At 46.5% G+C, this 23,090-nt stretch overlaps 1 protein-coding gene across 1 annotated transcript in view; it reads right to left on the bottom strand.

Moving 5' to 3' along the window:
- GLRX3 (glutaredoxin 3) overlaps window positions 1-23,090 on the bottom strand; it is an 89,107-nt gene that overhangs the window by 12,995 nt on the left and 53,022 nt on the right. Inside the window, exons 5-8 of the mRNA XM_068258559.1 lie at window positions 20,386-20,558; window positions 20,245-20,306; window positions 14,383-14,440; window positions 9,481-9,533 (exon numbers count right to left, since the gene is read on the bottom strand). Of these exons, the coding sequence (XP_068114660.1) occupies window positions 9,481-9,533; window positions 14,383-14,440; window positions 20,245-20,306; window positions 20,386-20,558 (346 nt within the window). The remainder of the gene's footprint in view (window positions 1-9,480; window positions 9,534-14,382; window positions 14,441-20,244; window positions 20,307-20,385; window positions 20,559-23,090) is intronic.

The raw sequence follows: 23,090 nt of genomic DNA, 5'->3' as shown, positions 1-23,090 counted from the left end.
CAGTAGCACCCTTTTCTCCGGCCGGCATCTCTGCTCCTAATGCCGCTCTGTTCCGGGTCGCGGCTTGATGATGTCATCAAGCCGGGACCCGGAACGGAGAGGCATTAAGAGCAGAGATGGGCGGCCAGAGCAGAGGGGGGCGCCGAACGACGCTGGAACGGCAGGGAGGTGAGTGAATCCTCTTCTCTCCCCCCCCCCCCCCGCCAACGTGATCACTACGATCCGCCAGCGATCGTAGTGACCACGTGATCAGCAGCCATACGCGATGGCTGCTGATCACTGAGGGGAGATGTCAGTTGTCATATGACAGCTTAATCTGCCCCACTCCGGTGCGCACTATCGCGTCGGGAGGGTTAGTTAGCGCGAACGTTGAATCAACGACCAGCCAGGGCGGCAGCACCACCTGCTGGACGTAGATTCAACCTACGTCGGTCCCCAAAAGGTTAAACACCAGTACATAAATAGCTTCATTCTTATCCCTAAATCTGATGCAGTTCGCTATACATGACTGCATGGTGTGCTGAGTGGACAGTGTGGCTGTAAGCGAAACTGAACTGGTTAACTTGCAGGTGCCATAATCTGCATACCCAAATCCCATTATTTTAGTAGAGCTTAGCATCAGCTCATCCTGCTAGCCCAAGCTCCAGAATGTGCTGTCTGTGTTTTCAGAATTGTTTATTTCGCCAAGCATGACAGGGTCATGTCCGGAATTGGGTTCGGCACGATACATAGAAGGTGCAAGAGGTCGAAGAAAGATGCAGTTTACAGAGCTACAGTAACACAGTGATAGGGAAAGGCATAATACATACATACACACTAAACCATCAGCAGCACTAAAAAACATAACGAAACTAATAGGTTCTACTGAAGTGAAAAAAAGCAGGAGAAAACGTATGATAGGTTCAATTCAATTATCATTGTCCGTTTGACAGGTTGTCCGAAGCCATTGCTCTAGTCATAACTCTGGAGGTAGTGGAGCGCTGATGGAGGGTGGAAAAATAGAGGAAGTTCAGGAGGCTAACGGCCGAAGAGAAAAAAAGAAAAAAAAAAAAAAAAAAAAAAAAAAAAAAAAAAAAAGAGTTCCTATGTCTGGTGGTCTTGGTGGATATGACCCGCAGCCTCCTGCCCAGAGGTAGTGGGCTGAAGAAGCGCTGACCTGGGTGAGAGGGGTCACTTGCAATCTTCAGTGCCCTTGTGTTGTACAGGTGGGCAAGTGAGGGCAGGGGTCTTCCAATGATCCTCTCTGCCGATCTGATGACCCTCTGTAATTTGTGCCTGTCGCTGGCGTTGCCAGTCCGGGACTGAGGGGCAGAGGATCGATTCGATTGTGGCAGTGTAGAAACATGTCAGAATCTCCTGGGCCATGTCAAACTTCCTCAGCTGATGGAGGAAGTAAAGTCTCTGCTGGGCCTTTCTCTGGGTGGCAGTGATGTTGGGCCTCCAGCTGAGGTCACATGAGATGGTAGTGCCCAGGAGACGTGCGCAGGACACTCTAGCCACTTCTGTACCATCTATGTAGATTGGAGAAGGTGTGGGAGCAGACCTCCTAAAATCGATGATCAGCTCAATGGTTTTGGCTGTGTTGAGCACAAGACTGTTCTCTTTGCACCAGTGACATATCATCTCCACCTGCTGCCGGTACGCCTGAAAGTTATCCTTGGTGATGAGACAGACAATGGTGGTGTCATCAGCAAACTTAATGGCCTTGACAGAGTCTGCTGTGGACCTACAGTTATTCGTGTATAAGGAGAATAGCAGTGGGGACAGGACGCAGCCTTGGGGGGCCACCGTGTTGGTGATCATCTCACGCGACTAGATATCTCCCAGCTTGACGACCTGGGACCTATTGGAGAGAAAGTCCATGATCCATAGGCGAAGGATGGGATGGACCCCAAGTGCAGCAAAATCCTCCTGGAGAATGCGTGGGCATATGGTGTTCAATGCTGAGCTAAAGTCCAGGAGCAGTATTCTGGCATATGGCAGGTGTTTGTTGATGAACTCCAAGCAGATATTTATGGCATCGTCAGTGGACCTATTTTTCCTATAAGCGAACTGAAGTAGGTCCAGTAGGGGCAGGGTAGAGAGGTTGAGGATGGATAGGACCACTCTCTCCAGGGTCTTCATGATGACGGACGTCAGGGCTACAGGCCTAAAGTTGTTGAGGTCAGAGACATCATATTTCTTGGGGACAGGTATGATGGTGGACCTCTTTAAACAAGTGGGGACTTTGCCTTCCTCCAATGACTTGGTGAAGATGGTGGAGAGGATGGAAGTAAGTTGCCATGAGCAGGTTGTAAGGCACAATAGAGATACGCCATCAGGCCTTCCTGGCGTTTAGCGTGGACAGGAGGTGCAGGACATCTGCCTCGTCCACCACCAGAACACCCTTGCTTGGGGCGTTTATGGGGGCCGGAGGGAGAGTGTGTGGTCGTGGGTGCCCCTCCGGGTCTGCCTGCCGCTCAAACCTGCAGTAGAAATTGCTGAGTTTTTCTGCCAGCTTGGAACTGCATGTTGGGGGGGGGGGGGGAGGGAGGCTTGTAGTTAGTTGCAGCCTTGAGCCCTTTCCAAACAGCTCATGAGTCATTCGATTGCAGGTTCTGCTTCAGGGGTCAGCTCTCCCTCTGCAGATCCCTGATGGAAGTGAGCACTACTGGACCTGTACTTAGACGTTGCGGTACGCTTCACAGAGCCACAGCGAGACTGAGAACGGATGCTGTGCAAGCAATAGACTTCACAGAGCCACAGCGAGACTGAGAACTGATGCTGTGCCAGGGGCGGACTGACAACTCATGGGGCCCCCGGGCAATAAATTATGGGGCCCCCATACCAGTGTTTCCCACCTTTCATGCTATTTTTTTACAGACTAAGATATAATAATTTACTGACAACAGATATTTTATATTGATAAAAACCCCTGCGCCGCGCATAGAAAAATGGGTGTGGTCACGTAACAGAATGTGGGCGTGGTCATCGGTAGGGCAAAATATACATGACCTTAGCAGTGGTGTAAAAGGTCTGCCGGGGAAGTTTGAACTCTGCCGTAGTGCTTCCCCCCAAAATACATGTAATCTGACAGCATTTCACCAAAAATCCATACAATTTGGCAGAGGTTCCTCCAAAATACAGATAATATGGCAGTCGTTCCCCCAAAATAGACGTAATCTGGCAGCAGCGGTTCCCCCAAATACACATAATTTGGCAGCGGCTCCCCAAAACATGCGTAATCTGGCAGCGGATCACCGAAAATACATGTAATCTGGCAGCAGTGGTTCCCCCAAAATACACAATCTGAAAGCAGCGGTTTCCTCCATTATACACAATCTGGCAGCAGCAGTTCCCACAAAAATAGGTGCCCCCAGTATAGGTAACCAGGTCAAAAGGTATCCACAGTGGAAGTAACCAGGTGTATAGGTTTTCCCAGTGCAGGTATCCAGGTCTATAGGTGTCCCCAGAATAGGTAGCCAGGATTATAGGTGTCCCCAGAATAGGTAGCCAGGTCTATGGGTGCCCCCAGTACAGATCGCAAGGTCTATAGGTGTCTTCTGTATAGATGGCCAGGTCTATAGGTGTCCCCAGTATATGTAGCCAGGTCTATGGATGTTCCCACAGTATATGTAGCCAGGTCTATGGATGTCCCCAGTATATGTAGCCAGGTCTATAGTTTTCCCCAGTACATGTAGCCAGGTGAATACGTGTCCCCAGTATATGTAGCCAGCTGTATAGGTGTCCCCAGTATTTGTAGCCAGGTGTATAGGTGTCCCCGGTATACGTAGCAAGGTGTATAGGCGCCCCCAGTATAGCCAGGTCTATAGGTGTCCCCAGTATATGTAGCAAGGTGTATAGGTGCCCCCAGTATTTGTAGCCAGGTGTATAGGTGTCCCCAGTATATGAAGCAAGGTGTATAGGTGCCCCCAGTATAGCCAGGTCTGTAGGTGTCCCCAGGAGGGGAGGCAGCCAGTGAAAGGGAGCTGTGGACAGAGCGATGGAGAAGGGGGGGGGGGGAAGTCCCCCCCCTTCCCTCACCTTAGGGCCCCCCTTCCTGCCTCTCCCCTCCAGAATTATTGAAGTGTCCGTGCAGCGTCTGACAGCGGGCAGGGACTTACCGATGTACAGCCACCGGAGGGAGCTGTGATCTGTGCGCCGCAAGTCTGGTCTTGAGTAGACCAGACTAGCGGCGCACAGATCAGCGCTCCCTCCAGTGGCTGTAACAGCGGTAAGTCTCCGCCTGCTGTCAGCCGCTGCACCAACACTTCAAAATTCCGGAGGGGAGAGCCAGGAAGGGGGGCCCCAAGGTGAGGGAAGGGGGGGAGACTTCCCCGCTGTTCCCACAGCTCCCTTTCACTGGCTTTCTCCACTCCTGCTCGGGGTTCTCTGGCGGGATACCCCCCCCCCCCTGACCACGGGCCCTCGGTCCGTGCCCGAGTGCCCGAATGGTCAGTCCGCCCCTGTGCTGTGCAAGCAATAGGCTTCACAGAGCCACAGCGAGACTGAGAACTGATGCTGTGCAAGCAATAGGCTTCACAGAGCTACAGTGAGACTGAGAACTGATGCTGTGCAAGCAATAGGCTTCACAGAGCGACAGCGAGACTGAGAACTGATGCTGTGCAAGCAATAGGCTTCACAGAGCCACAGCAAGACTGAAAACTAATGCTGTGCAAGCAATAGGCTTCACAGAGCCACAGCGAGACTGAGAACTGATGCTGTGCAAGCAATAGGCTTCAGAGAGCCACAGCGAGACTGAGAACTGATGCTGAGCAAGCAATAGGCTGTGTGTGATGCGCAAATGGAGGAAGTTGAAGATGCATATATGCAGACAATGCATGAAGTGGCGAGTAGGTGAGTTACCCCTCCTTAATTCTTCAGCTGGAGACTTATCCAGGGAGGGAGGAAGAAGGGAAAATTTTAAGAATGCGGCCCCTGGTACGCAGCATGCGGCCTGGGCCTTGCAAAGTTTGCCCAGCCCTGGTTTAGCCTGTCTAATTCCCCCTAACCTGTGACTAATCACAACTTTAATTTTATCTCTCAGCTGTGTCAGCTGGCAGCCTCGGCAGCTAACTGGTAAACACAGGATATTAACCCTACGCCTAAACACCCAACAAATTCATGGCAAGATCTATATCAGCTGTAATAAAGATATATTTTTTCTTTAAAGTGAACCTCCAGCCTAAATATCTACTCAGCAGCACTGAAAAGGCTTGGTGTTTATTTAACAGGTTCACAGCATCAGAACTTTGTTTTTCTTACCCAAGCCTCATTTTTAGCTGCACAGAAGAAAACTGCCCGGGCATTTTTCCCCTGACGCTGTGCAAAACATGATGGGATTTCTGATGAGGTTGTTCTCCTTCTGCTGTTTCGGTGCAATTTTTTTATTTTTTTTATTTTGAATTTGAGATTTGAAGCCTAACGCACGCAGCTGGGAGGGATGATCAGTACACAGAACAGTTGGAACTGTGTCTCATGCTCCCTGTCCCCTCTTTTCAACCAAAAAATGACTGCCCCATGAAAAAGATGGCTGCCCCCATGCAATCACAAACATTTGCCTGTTCTTTTAAAACAGGGTGGGTAAGAGATTATATTATCTATTTTAATTAACATAACTAATGTAACTTAATGACACTGTTTGTTTTGTTTAGCTTGAAGTTCCCCCTTTAACCACTTCAGGACCACAGGCTTACACCCCCTAGTGACCAGGCCATTTTTCACAATACAGGGCTGTGCAGCTTTGCCAGTGTGCTGCACAGCCATAACAGTTACCACACAAATGAATTTTTTCTCCTTTTCTTGTCCTTAACAGGACACTCTTTAGGAGGTCTCTGATAGCTGTTGCGATTTTATTATAGCGAGACTAAAAGAGGCCTTTTGCTCCCCTCCTTCCTACTCTCTTTGTCGTCCGCAATCGCCATAGGACGGTGATTGGCTCCCTTACCCGCCTCTCATCAGCCTATGAGAGAGCACACATTAGGAGCCGCTCTGATGGACAGCCGAGTGTCCCTCGTACAGAGCTGCAGGAGTTTGCAGCGCTGTACAATTGTAAACAAAGGGGATTTCTTTCCCCTTATGGCTGGAAACTGTCTGCTAGCCACGATCGCAGCTAGCAGGCTGACCGTGGAGCGGAACTCCGTGAACAATCAGGGAATGATCGCGCATGCCCGCGCGCGTTCCTTGCTAAACTGCAGTTCCAGGACTTGACGCCAATCGGCATTAGGCGGTCCTAGGGCTGCCGCTGCGTTCACGCCCATTGGCATGACGCGGTCATTAGGTAGTTAAAGGTTAGTATGATGTTGCTTATCTTTTAGAGCAGAGAGGAAGTTCTGAGTTCAGGTCCACTTTAACCCACAGAGGCTTCATATGAGTCATCTCATTTGAGATAAACGCACTGCTTTTCACCTCAGTCATCAAGACTCGTTGTGCTGTAATTACTTGGAATGCTTTGATTTCTCTCTGCTAGCAGAAAATATAGAAACTAAAAAGCAGAAGTCCTCTGTTACACACACTGCCCCCTAGTGACAAGTGGCCATAATTACACATTACAGCAGTGCTAATTAGAAGCAGGGAAATGTAACAAATTAGAAAAAAATGGTAACATTTGCCTGGAGCTTTTGTAAGCAGCCTATTAATTTAGAAGCTTGCAAGATTTTGCACATATTTCACCCCTCCTGTGTAATGCCCTCCCACAACACATCCGTCACTCGCCAACCTTTGTTACCTTTAAACGCTCTCTAAAAACTCATTTGTTCCGACAAGCATATGTGCTACCTTAAAGAGAACCAGAGATGAAGCACCCTCTTGTATTTTACCTTATAAATCAGTGGGAACATGACAGTAAACACCTAATCTTCTCTTTGTTTCATTGTTCTCTGTTTAATCTGACTTATCACCTCTGAGAAGAATCCCCGACTGAGCACTGTCTAGCTTTGCTAAGGAAAGATTATAGCTGAGTCTGTCTTCTCTGGTGTCTTTTCAAGCCCAAGCCTGCCCCCTTGTGGCTCTGCTATAATGACTCAGCTATAATTATTCTCTGCAAAGCTAGACTGATTGCTCAGTCCGGGATTCTTATCACAGCTGATAACAGACACTTTTAGCAGTGAGGATGAAACAGAGAGCAGGGTAAGTGTTTTCTCTAATGTTCTTACTGATATATATGGTAAAATACACAAGGGTGCTTCCTCTCTGGTTCACTTTAAGCCACTTCCCTGTATCCTAAGACCAAATTGCACTCCTACTAGGTATCCTAAAAAACACACAGCCTCTATATTTGCTGTATACTACCCCTCCTCTTGTTTCCCCCCATTCCCTTTAGATTGTAAGCTCGCAAGGGCAGGGCTCTCTCCCCCTTTTGTGTCTTGGAAATCATTATACAATTTATTTATCATGTTACTTTTATCACTGTTACCAATTCTGTATTTTGTATCTTTTTTTGTATTTTGTCACTAATTATGTATCTTGTATATTAGTGTACACTATTGTCTGTATTATTATGTACCCCATTGTTTGTTTCTTACTTTGTACAGCGCCACGGAATATGTTGGCGCTTTATAAATCAATAATAATAATAATAATAATAAAAGGGTTTACCAGAAGGGCAATGTTGGATTGATGTGGCTCTGTAAAATGTATTAGTTACAGCAGTGTTTCGCAAACCCGTCCTCATGACCCCCAATGGTGCATGTTTTGCAGGCAGCCTCCCCTATGCACAGGTGGGGTAATTAGTGTCTCAGCTACAAGGAATCCACCTAGGTGAGACACTAATTACCCCACCTGTGCATAGGTTAGGTTGCCTGCAAACCATGTGCCGCTGGGGAGTCATGAGGACAGCTTTGAGAAACACTGGGCTACAGGCTCACTATACACCAGCGGTTCTGAATGTGCCCCTGGCTTTCAGAGGCATAAAGAGAGGATTTGCACATTCAGGAGTGATGCCTCATGGGATACCACAGTTGCTCATTTACAGCTGAATTATAGATAATACCTTCTGTTTTAAAGGACCAAAAAATATAAAATTTAAAATATGTTAACACATACAAGCAATTACTTTTCTCCTATGTTGCTGTCACTTGCAGTAGGTAGTAGAAATCTGACAGAAAAGAGAGGTTTTTGGGCTAGTCCATCTCTTCATGTGGGATTCTCAGCATGGCTTTTATGCTTTATAAAGACACTCGGGGGAAAGGATTTATACAAAGATGCTGGCAAGCCTCTCTGCTCGCTGCACACTTTTTTGGCAGTTGGACGGAGCAACTTCACTAAGTGGTTTTGAAAATAACCCCAACCCTAAAAATCCCCCTTGAGGAGATGGGCTAGGCCAAAACCTGTCAGTTCTGTCAGATTTCTATTACTTACTGTAAGTGATAGCAACATAAGAGAAAAAGTAATTTATGGCTCATTTTCTGGGTATTACAGAACGGCAACACTTATACATACACAACATTTATACCACACTACATCACCGTGCTGGGCAGCACAGTGGCATAGTGGGTAGCGCTCTTGCCTTGCATCACTGGGTCCCCGGTTTGAATCCCGACCAGGTCAACATCTGCAAGGAGTTTGTATGTGATCCCCGTGTCTGCATGGGTTTCCTCCGGGCTCTCCTATTTCCTCCCGCATCCCAAAAACATACAGATAAGTTAATTGGCTTCCCCTACATTGGCCCTAGACTACGATACACACACTACACGATACATACATCCTACCTAATAATTGGCAAGTGTCCCTGTGTCCTGTCCGTGTGTCAGTGCTTTTGCACTACTGCGCATGTCAAGCACTGACAGCAGTTGGGACAGGACGCAGGGAGAGCGGACCGGCCGAGCGGATAGGCAGGTGCGTGCGGTATGAGGGTGCGCGACGGATGGGCGGGTGCGCCACACACTCGGTGATGACAGACCTAGAGCCCGTTTTCAAACGGGCTTAGGTTACTAGTAGACATATAACTACGGTAGGGATTAGATTGTGAGCTCCTCTGAGGGACAGTTAGTAACAAGACTATATACTCTGTACAGCGCTGCGGAAGATGTTGGCGCAATATAAATACTGAATAATAATAAATAATATTTTTATCGCCCCCTTCTTATAAACTCCAAAATTGCATCAGATTGTCACAGTCGCTGCTTGGCATTGGGTGCTGCTGAACGGCGTTCATCTCTGGGGACCATTACCGGTCTATAAATCTTACAAATATGTAAGAGCAGCGTAATACATTACACTGACGCGGCAATCAATACGGCGTAGCATTTGAACCTGACAAAGGAAAAGTTGTCATAATTGAAACTGTTGGCCGAGCAGCGCTGCAAAATTCCAATCCATTAAATTGTAATACAAATGAAAACAGCGCAACAAAATAAATCACCGGCTATAGAGAAAAATAACGGGAGCAGACGAAAGTGACGTATCGCCAATATCCGGAGCCGCACATTAGTGTTTACTACAGGCAAACAAAGCGTATCAATTATATCTACCCCCGTGACGGATCACCGCCAGGCCACTCACCCCGTGTTATTGAGGATTTCCAAGATCTGCCGGCTAAATCCACACTTTGCCACCTGCAGACACACAAGAAATAATGAGGTTGTTATCCAGGTAAAAGAATAAAACATTACATACGAGGGTCACCCAGAAAGTAACAGATGTCTGCTTTTGTCTGCCATTCAAGGTACCGTATATACTAGAGTATAAGCTGAGTTTTTGTGACCAAAAAAACTGGCCCAAAAGTGGGAGTCTCGGCTTATACTTGAGTCCTAACAGCCCCTGAGTGCCCCCAGCCATGTGCTCAGTGCAGTAGTGACACCCCCCTGAACTCAGAACTTTACTCTCTGCTCTAAAAGATATGCAACAGCATAATAACCTTTCAAGAAAAACATTTTTTTGGTTACAGCAGATAGAAACACTGCAGATTAATTTCCAGATTTTCTACTTTCTGCTTTCTTGGAAGCAGAAATATGGTTAGCCTCCTGTGCTTTCAAATGAGCTTATCTGCAGTGGCAGTCAGGTGACATAAGGGAGAGATCAAAATACAACTTGTGATTAGACACAAATGAGGGGGGAATTACACAGGCTAAACTCTCTAAATATATACAGGGTGAATTTCTATCAGTATCTTTTATTGTATTACAGTTTGATATAATCATAAGGCTTACAAGAAGTATTGTGGAGAGTATAGCTTCTGTAATTCCTACCCCCGGCTTATACTCAGGTCAATCATTTTTCCCTTTTATTTTTTAGTTAAAAGATGGAATTCGGCTTATATTTGAGTATATACAGTAATCTTCCTGTGTAATGTAAGCTGCATCTGCCAGGTTAACCTCTTCTGTTCCTGCACCGCTTGTCAGGACTGCAGAATGCCGGTAACAGTTTGATCAGCAGTATTAACCTAAAGGCCCTCCCCCTCAATTCCACCAACCCATAGGTGAGGAGGGTGATGCTACTACAACAAAAATACAGGATTAATTCAAGGCCTTTTTACACTTTGTGCGATTGTATCTGCTAGCGACAAAATGGCTCTCGCAAAGCATTTCACACACTTTAGTCTATGTGGCAGACTGCATTGACAGAGAAATTGGAGACAACCGGTCTTCAATAAGTCACACCCTTCAGTCATGTGTATACTGTTTGACAGGAACTACATCAAAAAATATGTGCATCTACGCACTGCAAATGTGCCAAAAATACAAAATGTTCTATATTGCACCTCATTGACCACTCCTTTCCACAGCAGGGGTTTCCGCAACCAACCACTGACTAACAACTCTTAGGGCCCATTCACACTAGAAGCGCTTTTATGAGCGTTTTGCGATTAATTAGCACTTTTTAAAATCGCTCCCATAAACTCATTAAAATCGCAGGAAAAATCGCCGCAATCTCGCGATCGCATACATGAAAATTGCAGCAATTTTTCCCACGATTTTAATGAAAGTGAATGGGAGCGATTTTAAAAAAAGCTAATCAATCGCAAAACGCTCAGAAAAGCGCTTCTTTTGTGAATGGGCCTTTAGGGCTGGTGCACACCTGAAGTGCTTTTTTAAAACACCAGCGCTTTCAAACGTGCTTGGCTAATGTTTCTCTATGGGATGGATCACACCGGAGCAATGCGATTTTTCCCAAAATGCAAACGCTGGTCCTGCAGCATTGCTAAGGCGATTCAGCCTCAATGTATAGAATAGGAAAGTGGAAAATCGCCCTGAAAACGCTAGATCAGAGCGATTTTCCAAGCAGTTGTACTGCATATATTAAAAAAAAAAAAAAAAAAAAAAAAGCTACACAAAAGCGCTCCAAAAATCGATAGGTATAAAAAGAAAAATCTCTCGGCACATACCTAAAATCGCCATTAAGCTAGCGCTTTTATGCTGGGAATACACGATTCGTTTTTGCCTTCGTTTAAACCTTCGTTTCGATTGTGCCTTTTGTCCTTTTCGATCCCGAAATAATCGATAGTACGGTTAATATCACCACCCACGGTTTCGTTTTTTTTCGATTCTGATGGTTTCGTTTTTCCAATGATCGAAGGCTGCAAAGAAACGAAACGAAAATCCCTTTTTTCCTTTCGTTTATACCTTCGTTTTCGTTTTCGATACCCACATTTATGCAAAATAGTACAGGCACGGACTAACGAATCTACGGTATAAACGAATATATAATCGATCTGAACAGCCATCAAGCCTACCAATGGCTCGATTAGATGGATAAAGAGAGATAATATCAAACATGTTCGATCACTAGTCGTTCGTTTTTTGGGTCTATTAATCGAAACTATAATGAGATTATGACTATTTTCACATACGTTTTCAACACTCGATTCGTTTACCGAACGAATCGAAGGCTAAAACGAAGGCAAAAACGAAACGTGTATTCCCAGCATTAGGTGTGCACCGGCCCCTACTCAGAATAACCTAATGGCCACTAGGGATAGTCAATGAGATGGAAATTATTCTGAGTTGATGCACAATTATATATGCTTATGTAGCTTGAAAATGGACCAATTAAATCCCACCAAGCGCACTGCTCAAACGTGCAAGGTGGTCTTTATGTAATGGTTTCTAAACTATTTTAATTTCTCTGAACGCTGTTTTTGTTCTAACAAATCTTAAAACAAAAAAGCTGGGAACATGTTTTTAATTGACCTTTAACCTTCCTGGCGGTAAGCCCGAGCTTATGCCGCGCAGGAGGATATCTCAGCCCCTGGTGGGGCGATTCGCCCCATTTAAAGTGCTGTGCGCGCAGCTAGCACTTTGCTAGCCTCGCGCACAGCTTGATCGCCGCCGCTCTGCTGCGATCGCCCGCACGCAGCGGCGGAAGAGGGCCCCCCCGCCAGAGCCCTGCGCTGCCCGGACCAATGAGTTCCAGGCAGCGCTATGGGCTGGATCGGAGGTGTCTGACGTCAGGACGTCGGCTGACGTCCATGACGTCATTCCGATCGTCGCCATGGCGACAGGAGAAGCCAAACAGGGGAACGCGTTACATACGCGTTTCCCTGTTTGCTATAGATGTCGGCGACGATCGCACTAGAGGGACACATGCGCCCTCTAGTGGTGTTTCATGTAGCTACCACTCTGGTAGCTTTACATGAAACAAAAACAAACAAAAAAAACAAAAACGGATTTCTGCCTATTTGGCAGAAAAAAAATCAAGCGCCAGGAGGGTTAAAGGGAAAGTCCAAGCTGACAAAAAAAAAAAAAAAAAATATCTCCACTTACCTGGGGCTTCCTCCAGCCCCTGGCAGTCGTTCTGTGGTGTACGTGACGTTATCGGGTCTCTACTGCGCAGTAGCGACCCGATGACGTCGCATACACCACGTGACCCGCGCCGTGGAGCGCACATAAAGCCGACCCGGAAGCCGACCTGGTGAGGTCGGCTTTTTCAGCGCAGGACACCGGGAGTATGAGGAGCTGCGGCGAGGGCACGGAACGACTGCCAGGGGCTGGAGGAAGCCCCAAGTAAGTGGAGTTTTTTTTTTTTTTTGCAGCTTGTATGCTTCTAGCTTCAAATGAGATACCTCGTTTGAAGCTGCTTGTGTAACGTAAATCTCTAACGGGATAACTCGTTTGGCTGCCTAGCGCAGGCAAACAAGGTGCATGGGAGTAAGAGGCTATATTTACCTGTAATAGGCAGCTTCTCTTCTTCCTCCACCGACTGCTCTGAACTCTCAGCAGGTCTTCAGGGTCTTAATCACATGATATGACGTGATCGGGATACAGAAGGCAGTCTCAATGGTGGAAGAGATGGAAGAGACTCTTCGATCACTCCTCTTCCACCACCAGGTGGTGCTGTAATGCTAACACGGTCTCCTGGATCTGCTCACGTCATATCATGTGATCGGGACAGAGGAGACCTTCCGGAGTATGTCGCTGCTGCTGTGGCGGAAGAAAAAAGCGGACAGGTATGTATCAACTCTACCTGCCGCCACTACTACCCTGCCGGGCCTTCCAGGCTGGCGGAGGGCATACTTACCTTAGCAGAGGGAAGCCTCTGGATAGTCCTTAAACAAAAATAGAGACACCAAGAGCCAAATATAGTGAAGTATGTACTGGTAATAAGGGATGAAGTTGGTAGAGTAAATGCAAATATACTCACAAACCAGGGTTACCTCAAAGGCAACCACTGTATAGGCAGGTGGGGAGATTAGACCTGACCCCACTCAGGATCAAGAAGTCGCTCTCCGTAGATCAGGAAAAAAAAGGGGATGACACCTCTCCACCAGGGGTGGACTGAGAACAATGTATCAGGGATAGAAGCACCAGAAGAATAAAAATGTCTAAAAAGTTTAACATTTGTGGAGGTAGTGGTGGACTTACCTCCTCCAAACAGACACAAGATATGCCAACAAAGCTTAGAAGAACAAATCAACTTACATACTCCAGGGGAAAATGCAACCAGTTTCGCAGGTATGACCCGGCGTCATCAGGCAATAGGTAGAAGTAGGTACAGTGCTGGTTAGTAGCTGAGCTACAGACCAGCACTGTACCTACTCCTACCTATTGCTAGATGAAGTGGGGTCATACTTGCGAAACATGCCCGGGACTTCCTCCAGCACAAATCACTCCCCATCACTCCTGTGCCGCCGTCCTCCGTCTTCTGCAGCTCCGGTACCGTGCCCCCGCACTTCTGTCAGTCGGCTCCAGTGTATGCAGGAGAAGTGCGCTCTTTGTGCATCTCTCCAGCAGCTGCTGGCGAGACACGTAGAGGGCGCACTTTTCTTACGCCAGACTGGCTCTGACTGACGGCAGTGCGGGAACCCTGCAGAAGACGGCGGTGTGGGAGCGATCCGAACGTATGTGGCTGGAGGAAGCCTCATGTATGTATAAATCTTTTTGTATTCATGAGCTCTAGTACACTTAAAAGGAAATAAACATGGCAGCCTCCATATACCTCTCCATTCAGTTGTACACACATACGTACCTGCTTGTTGCCTTTCATGAAAAGGACTACTGAAGCTTTGTTTATGAGCGCTTTCAGTCTGAAAAGAAAAAAAGACTCCCATGAGACTGCTTTGCATGCAATTTCTTCTTTCTAGATCCATTGTCAACAAGAAGTAGTGGTGTGCACTACGAGCAGCTACGAGTACTCGTAATCAACATCTAAATTACACAGCACTGGCTGTGGCAGAAGGGGGTTACTTTGCCCATGTGGCCACCTTAGCCGATGTGTTTCACGTCACTCAAATTTGTCCATCTTCCAGGTTGAAGGAGAAAGCAATGGAGTGACGTGGAATGCGACGTAGAACGCATCAGCCAAGGCCTACATACTCATAGCGCACACCACTATACAGGACAGATAGAAAAGGACTGCACACACATAGCCAACACCACGCAGAAAGTTGGCTGGTTCAGGGATAAAAAAAGCACAGGCAATTATTACTTTGCCTTGCAGGAGGAGGACTGCAAACTGTTTTTATAGACTAGATGCCTGCTTTAGGAGGGGTCGCAGCATAAGGGGAAAGCATGGCCGCACATCGGCAGGGTGTGGGGGGGGGAGGGGGGGGGGGACAGTCCCCCCTCTGGCTCTTCACTCAGCGCTCCCCCTCCAGCATCTATCACTGGCAGCAGGCAGGACACATACCTCCATCCACCACCAGAGGTCCCGATCTCTAAGTGCTTCACGCTACTTCCTGTTTAAACAGGATGCAGCGTGAATCACTTAGAGGTCAGAGACCTCCATGGTGGATGGAGGTATGTGTTGCTGCTGCCGCCAGTGATAGATGCTGGAGGGGAGCGCTGAGAGGAGAGCCCAACGTGAGGGGCATTGCACATCCCCGATGGGCACTGTGGTCTTCCCACCCCAGACATCCATAAACCTCCCAGATGTGCAAGTCACTGTTAACCACACTACCATTCACCCTACCTCTCAAGCCCGCTGTCTGGGTGTCACCCTGGACTCCGCACTCTCCTTCACTCCCCACATCCAAAACCTCACAAAGTCCTGCAACTTCCACCTTCGTAGCATCTATAAGATTCGCCCTTTCCTGACCTCTGCCACCACCAAACTCCTCATCCATGCCCTCATAATTTCCCGCCTTGACTACTGCAATGCCCTGCTGTCTGGTCTCCCTATGACCCGAACAGCCCCACTGCAGTCCATCATGAATGCGGCAGCCAGAATTATCCACGACGGCGGATCCCCTCCTTGAATCCCTCCACCGGCTTCCTATCCAGTCCAGAATCAGATTCAAGATACTGTGTCTGACCTACAAATCTGTCCACAAAACCTGTCCAACCTACATTTCCGATCTTACTCAGAGGTACACACCTAGCCGCTCACTCCGCTCTTCCAATGAACTTCGCCTAACCGCCCACCGCATCACCCAGTCCCATGCACACCTCCAGGACTTCTCAAGAGCTGCTCCAACACTATGGAACTCCCTACCTCCACTCATTAGGGCAGCCCCCTCATTCAACATTTTCAAGAAAGCCCTCAAAACTCACCTTTTCACTCTGGCCCAAGTGCTCTAAACCCACAGCTGAACTCTGGTCCCCTACCTCTCGTGTCCCTACCTCTCCCTCTAGATTGTAAGCCTTTGGGCAGGGTCCTCCTCCTTTTGTGTCCTACCTGATCATGCACCTCCATTACTGTGAACCCATGCTATGCATCTGAGTGAACCTAACTTGCCTAATCTCCATGCTCCCCTCCAGTGACTAAGCATTACCTTGTACTCATACTGTGCTGCATGATCTGGTCTTTCTTGTATTCAGGTATTGTCATTTTGCCGTATATCACCCCTAAATATTGTATGTATCCCTATTTATTGTCCAGCGCTGCGTAATATGTTGGCGCTTTATAAGTACAATAAATAATAAATAGTTCATTCAGGTTTGATGGCTTCCAAGCATGGACAGCTCTTTTTAACTCACACCACATATTTTCAATTATATTCAGGTCTGGGGACTGAGATGGCCATTCCAGAACGTTGTACTTGTTCCTCTGCATGAATGCCTTAGTGGATTTTGAGCAGTGTTTAGGGTCGTTGTCTTGTTGAAAGATCCAGCCCCAGCACAGCTTCAGCTTTGTCACTCATTCCTGGACATTGGTCTCCAGAATCTGCTGATACTGAGTGGAATCCATGCTTCCCTCAACTTTGACAAGATTCCCAGTCCCTGCACTGGCCACACAGCCCCACAGCATGATGGAACCACCACCATATTTTACTGTAGGTAGCAGATGTTTTCCTTGGAATGCTGTATTTTTCCTCCATGCATAATGACCTTTGTTATGCCCAAATAACTACATTTTAGTTTCATCAGTCCACAGCACCTTATTCCAAAATGAAGCTGGCTTGTCCAAATGTGCTTTAGCACACCTCAAGCGGCTCTGTTTGTACTGTGGGCAGAGAAAAGGCTTCCTCTGCATCACTCTCACATACAGCATCGTCTTGTGTAAAGTGCGCCGAATGGTTGAATGATGCACAGTGACCATCTGCAGCAAGATGTTCACACCATTCTTTGCTTCTTTTTATCTGAGATTCTTCTTGGTCTGCCACTTCGAGCCTTAACTTGAACTGAACCTGTGGTCTTCCATTTCCTCAATATGTTCCTAACTGTGGACACAGAAAGCTGAAATCTCTGAGACAGCTTTCTGTATCCTTCCCCTAAACCATGATGGTGAACAATCTTTGTCTTTATGTCATTTGAGAGTTGTTTTGAAACCCCTATGTTGCTACTCTTCAGAGAAAATTAAAAGAGGAGGGAAACTTACAATTGACCCCTTTAAATGCTCTCTCTCTCATAATTGGATTCACCTGTGTATGTAGGTCAGGTGTCAATGAGCTTACCAAGCCAATTTGAGTTCCAATAATTAGTTCTAAAGGTTTTGGAATCAACAACATGACAACAGTGCTCAAATGTATGCACCTACCTAATTTTATTTAAATAATTATTGCGCACTTTCTGTAAATCCAATAAATGTCGTTTCACTTCTCAAATATCACTGTGTGTGTCTCCTATATGATATATTTAACTGACATTTTTTATCGTAACAACCAATGATTTATACAGGAAAATCGTGACAATTAACAAGGTTGCCCAAACTTTCTTATCCCACTGTAACTATAAAATCCAAAACTTTTTTTTCTTTTTACTGCTTACTGTAAGCAACAGCATCATAGGAAAAAAATAATTATACAGCATTTTACTCTGGGAGCAATGCACTTCTTTACAGTGTCCAGGTGGCTGGATGGTGTAATGGTTAAGGGCTCTGCCTCTGACACAGGAGACCAGGGTTCGAATCTCGGCTCTGCCTGTTCAGTAAGCTGCACCTATTCAGTAGGAGACCTTTGGCAAGTCTCCCTAACACTACTACTGCCTATAGAGCGCGCCCTAGTGGCTGCTGCTCTGGCGCTTTGAGTCTGCCAGGAGAAAAGCGCGATATAAATGTTATTTGTCTTGTCTTGTGATGTCACTGACTGTCCTCAGAGGTGCTCACAATCTAATCCTACCATAGTCGTAGTCTAATGTCTGACCATATATTATTATGGTGGAGAAGAGATTGAGCTCCTCTGAGGACAGTTAGTGACATGACTATGTATGTAATTGCTGTAGAAGATGTCAAAGTTAAAGCAACACTGAAAGGAAAAAACAACTTTTGATATAATGAATTGTATGTGTAGTACGGATAATTAATAGTACATTAGTAGCAAAGAAAAGAAGCGTCATTTTTATTTTCAGTTATATAGCTTTTTTTTATAACATTGCATCATTATCTAATATTTGCAATTTATACAATAGACTCTGCATTTTAAACTATGAAAAAGAGCAGAGCTAATGATCCTTTGAAGGTCTCTGCAGTAAAATCTTATATGAGGTTGTTTTTCGCTGTTTCTTTGATGTGCAAGTGCTTCAGAAAATAGCATTGCTCTCTGACTAAATTAGTCGGGGAGACCAGAGAAGCTCTTTTCTATAAACAAGTGAAGCTTAACTATTCCTGTACTGGAAACAATATGAGACTCATACAGTGGCTTGCAAAAGTATTCGGCCCCCTTGAAGTTTTCCACATTTTGTCACATTACTGCCACAAACATGCATCAATTTTATTGGAATTCCACGTGAAAGACCAACACAAAGTGGTGTACACATGAGAAGTGGAACGACAATCATACATGATTCCAAACATTTTTTACAAACCAATAACTGCAAAGTGGGGTGTGCGTAATTATTCAGCCCCCTTTGGTCTGAGTGCAGTCAGTTGCCCATAGACATTGCCTGATGTGTGCTAATGACTAAATAGAGTGCACCTGTGTGTAATCTAATGTCAGTACAAATACAGCTGCTCTGTGACGGCCTCAGAGGTTGTCTAAGAGAATATTGGGAGCAACAACACCGTGAAGTTCAAAGAACACACCAGACAGGTCAGGGATAAAGTTATTGAGAAATTTAAAGCAGGCTTAGGCTACAAAAAGATTTTCAAAGCCTTGAACATCCCACGGAGCACTGTTCAAGCGATCATTCAGAAATGGAAGGAGTATGGCACAACTGTAAGCCTACCAAGACAAGGCCGTCCACCTAAACTCACAGGCCGAACAAGGAGAGCGCTGATCAGAAATGCAGTCAAGAGGCCCATGGTGACTCTGGACGAGCTGCAGAGATCTACAGCACAGGTGGGGGAATCTGTCCATAGGACAACTATTAGTTGTGCACTGCACAAAGTTGGCTCTTGTGGAAGAGTGGCAAGAAGAAAGGCATTGTTAACAGAAAGCATAAGAAGTCCCGTTTGCAGTTTGCCACAAGCCATGTGGGGGACACAGCAAACATGTGGAAGAAGGTGCTCTGGTCGGATGAGACCAAAATGGAACTTTTTGGCCAAAATGCAAAACGCTATGTGTGGCAGAAAACTAACACTGCACATCACTCAGAACACACCATCCCCACTGTCAAATATGGTGGTGGTGGCAGCATCATGCTCGGGGGTGCATCTCTTCAGCAGGGACAGGGAAGCTGGTCAGAGTTGATGGGAAGATGGATGGAGCCAAATACAGGGCAATCTTGAAAGAAAACCTCTTGGAGACTGCAAAAGACTTGAGACTGGGGCGGAGGTTCACCTTCCAGAAGGACAACGACCCTAAACATAAAGCCAGGTAAACAATGGAATGGCTTAAAAACAAAACATATCCATGTGTTAGAATGGCCCAGACAAAGTCCAGATCTAAATCCAATCGAGAATCTGTGGCAAGATCTGAAAACTGCTGTTCACAAACGCTGTCCATCTAATCTGACTGAGCTGGAGCTGTTTTGCAAAGAAGAATGGGCAAGGATTTCAGTCTCTAGATGTGCAAAGCTGGTAGAGACATACCCTAAAAGACTGGCAGCTGTAATTGCAGCAAAAGGTGGTTCTACAAAGTATTGACTCAGGGGCCGAATAATTACGCACACCCCACGTTGCAGTTATTTATTTGTAAAAAATGTTTGGAATCATGTATGATTTTCATTCCACTTGTCACGTGTACACCACTTTGTATTGGTCTTTCACGTGGAATTCCAATAAAATTGATTCATGTTTGTGGCAGTAATGTGACAAAATGTGGAAAACTTCAAGGGGGCCGAATACTTTTGCAACCCACTGTATATATCTGAGCTACTAATGTTCTATTTCTTAGCCGTACTACATATACAATTCATCATAAGTTTATTTTCACTCTGCTTCCTTTTAAATAAAATGCGTAATAGTGATGTCTGCTCCTGTGTAAGCGGTGGGTATGGACAGAGCTCCTATATTAGGCCCCATACGTCCGTGTAGGAAGCAACACGCATGCTATAAATAAACAAGGACGAGTACCTGTCTTCCAGGCTCTGGGCTTTGGGACACATGGACTCCAGCTCCCCCGATGCCTCCATCTCCTGTAAATGAGAGACTTGGTTAAGCAACACATTTGTATCCCGACAGCAAACAGCAGCAGCCAGCACCGCCGCCACTCACCTTGACAATGTCCAGGCCTCCAATTAGCTCGCCATTGACGTACAGCTGGGGATAAGTGGGCCAGTTGGAGAAGGTCTTCAAGCCCTGCCGTACCTCCTCGTCGGACAATATATCAAAGCTGCTAAATTGGATCTTGTGCTTGTTAAGGATCTCTATAATTTGTCTGCTGAATCCTGCAAGACACAAATCACTCAAATAAATCAAAAGAATTACAGGCCGGAATGCCATGGCCGCGCTGTCAGCTCAGCCTAAACAAGCACGCCATAATGGTCACATGGGTGCCCTGCTCCCCAAGCCCTCAGGCTGGAGTTCAAAAAGGTCATCAATTCGGGACATGCATCTACGGACCTAGAAAGGCAATGGAGACCCATACTAGGACCAAGATTGTTCTGGCTCAAATACAAACGGTTGTAAGTATGATTATAAGAAAAAACACAGAATGCAGGCTCATCTCAAGTTAGAACATTTAAATGGACCATAAACAGGTTAAAAACAGAATTTACACTTACCTGGGGCTTCCTCCAGCATCCTCCTGGCTCCTTCCCTGGTCCCGGCTCCGGTTACACAACGACTTCGGCATGAAGTGATCAGGTCTGCTTCCTGTTGTGGACAATTGCAGCATTACGCCGGCCGGTTACTCGTCATGCCAACCAGCGTGGGAGTCCTACATATGCGCGGTTCAATCTTAGAGAACCACGCATGCGCAGGACTCTCAGACTCTCACGCCAGCTGGAGTGATGACGCGATCGTCTGCAGGGGGAAGCAGACCTGACAGCTTCAGGCCGAAGTCGTCGTGTAACCGGAGCCAGGAGGACGCTGCGGAACCTCGCGGCCTACAGTGGGCTAGAGCAGTGCTGTCCAACTTCATGGGCATGGAGGGCCATTCTTTTCAGACCCCATGGTGGAGGGCCAAAGGTTCTTGCTAGAGCCGCAACCCCCGCCCCCCCCAGGAAAAGATGCTATTAAAGCAGTGTTCCCCAACCCTGTCCTCAAGGCCCACCAACAGTGCATGTTTTGTGGAAATCTACAAAGGTAGTTAATCAGCTCTGCTGAGACACTAATTATCTCACCTGTGCATGTTTGTGGTTTTCTGCAAAACATGCACTGTTGGTGGGCCTTGAGGACAGGGTTGGGGAACTCTGTATTAAAGGACAAACGGGTATCGCCGGCATAGGATAGGCTGAAGCCTGTCAGTTCCGGCGCAGGACAGATATCCGTCCTGCACCGCCCAGGTAAAGGAGGGGAGGGAGGGAAAGCCAGGGAGGGCGGAAAACGCTGCGGAGGGGGGCTTTGTGAAGCGCCCCCCCGCAACACAAATATAGCCAGCGGCGATCAGACCCTCCCCAGCAGGACATCCCCCTAGTGGGGAAAAAAAAGGGGGGGGGGGGGGGTAGTCTGATCGCCCTGGCACAATCACGATCTGTGCTGTGGGCTGGATAGCCCGCTCAGCACAGATTACCGCAGCAGAGCCTGGTCCTTAAGTGGTTGACACTAAAGGGAAAAAAAAAATTATGATATAATGATTTGTGTGTGTAGTACAGTTAAAGCGGTATTGTCACCGTAAAAATCAAAATTTCAACAGCAACCGTTCTGAGTGTATTAAGTGATAAAGATGCTAATCCTGCATTCAAAATGTTTTTCTGCTGTTATGGTTTGGAGTTATCACATACTTTAGGAGCACTGGCCCTAGTGCCAAAAAGTTGAATGCTGGGAGTTTTTTTTATCTATAATATATTCCTCCTCTTCCATTTATTTCCCTGCCTAGCTGATCACTTGTGTTTACAAGCAAGGCTGAGGTGACTCAGTGATTGGATGTGTAAATTAAAAAAAGACTCTGGGAGGAGGGCAGCTAATGAATACACAATGAGCAAGAGAAGGGAGGGGGGAAACAAGAGTCAGGGAGGTGTGATGTCAGCATTAGCTTGGCAAAATGGCCATTGCCTGCAATAGGATTTTCTGCTTTTCCTTTATAATATTCACAGGAATCATTACGTGGATAGCACAATACATCTGTTATGTAAGTAGAAGTAGTATTTATCTACTTATACATGGGTTTTTTATTACTAGGTTAGCATGGGTGTCACTTGTTCTTAAAGAAAAAAAAACATTAGCAGCAGAGACACAAGTCTAATATTGTTTCCAGTGTAGGAAGGGCTAAGAAAGTTCAGTTATCTATGCAAATTAGCCATTGAGCTCTACGACTTTCAAAGTCGCAGACAACTCTGCCAGACACTTGAGATACGCTTTAAAGACTTAGGCTTCAATTCATCAAGCATTACCGCATTCGGTAATGCTGAAAACAGCTGACTTTACGGAGCACTTAGTAAAATGTTAATTCATCAAAGCAGTTACCGCATGAGAAGCAGACATTCCTGTGCAGAGAGATAAATTACCGACTTGTTAAGTGATTACCTCAACACATGTCAGTAAAATGTCAGCAAATGTTAATTCATCAAGCTCACAGCATTCGATAACATGTGCGGTGGTTATCTCCAGCTCTCCCCTGTCGATAAGGAGCTTGGAATGCCTTCTCCTGTGTGACAGGACCATAGAAACCTCCCCTGTCCCCTGCAAGTGCTGCTGATAGGTTGGCCAGGCTTCTCAGGTGGAACAGACCCCCCAGGCAGCCAGGGGAGAGAAAATAATTAAAGTTATTTTCCAGGCACCCTTCTTTTCTAGGCACCCTTCGGTAGTGTAACCCCTTG

This window comes from Hyperolius riggenbachi, chromosome 10 (assembly GCF_040937935.1).
Source record: "Hyperolius riggenbachi isolate aHypRig1 chromosome 10, aHypRig1.pri, whole genome shotgun sequence".
NCBI classification, from domain to species: Eukaryota; Metazoa; Chordata; class Amphibia; order Anura; family Hyperoliidae; genus Hyperolius; species Hyperolius riggenbachi.
The sequence above is the reverse complement of the archived record's forward strand: the minus strand, read 5'-3'. Positions and strand labels throughout refer to the sequence as shown.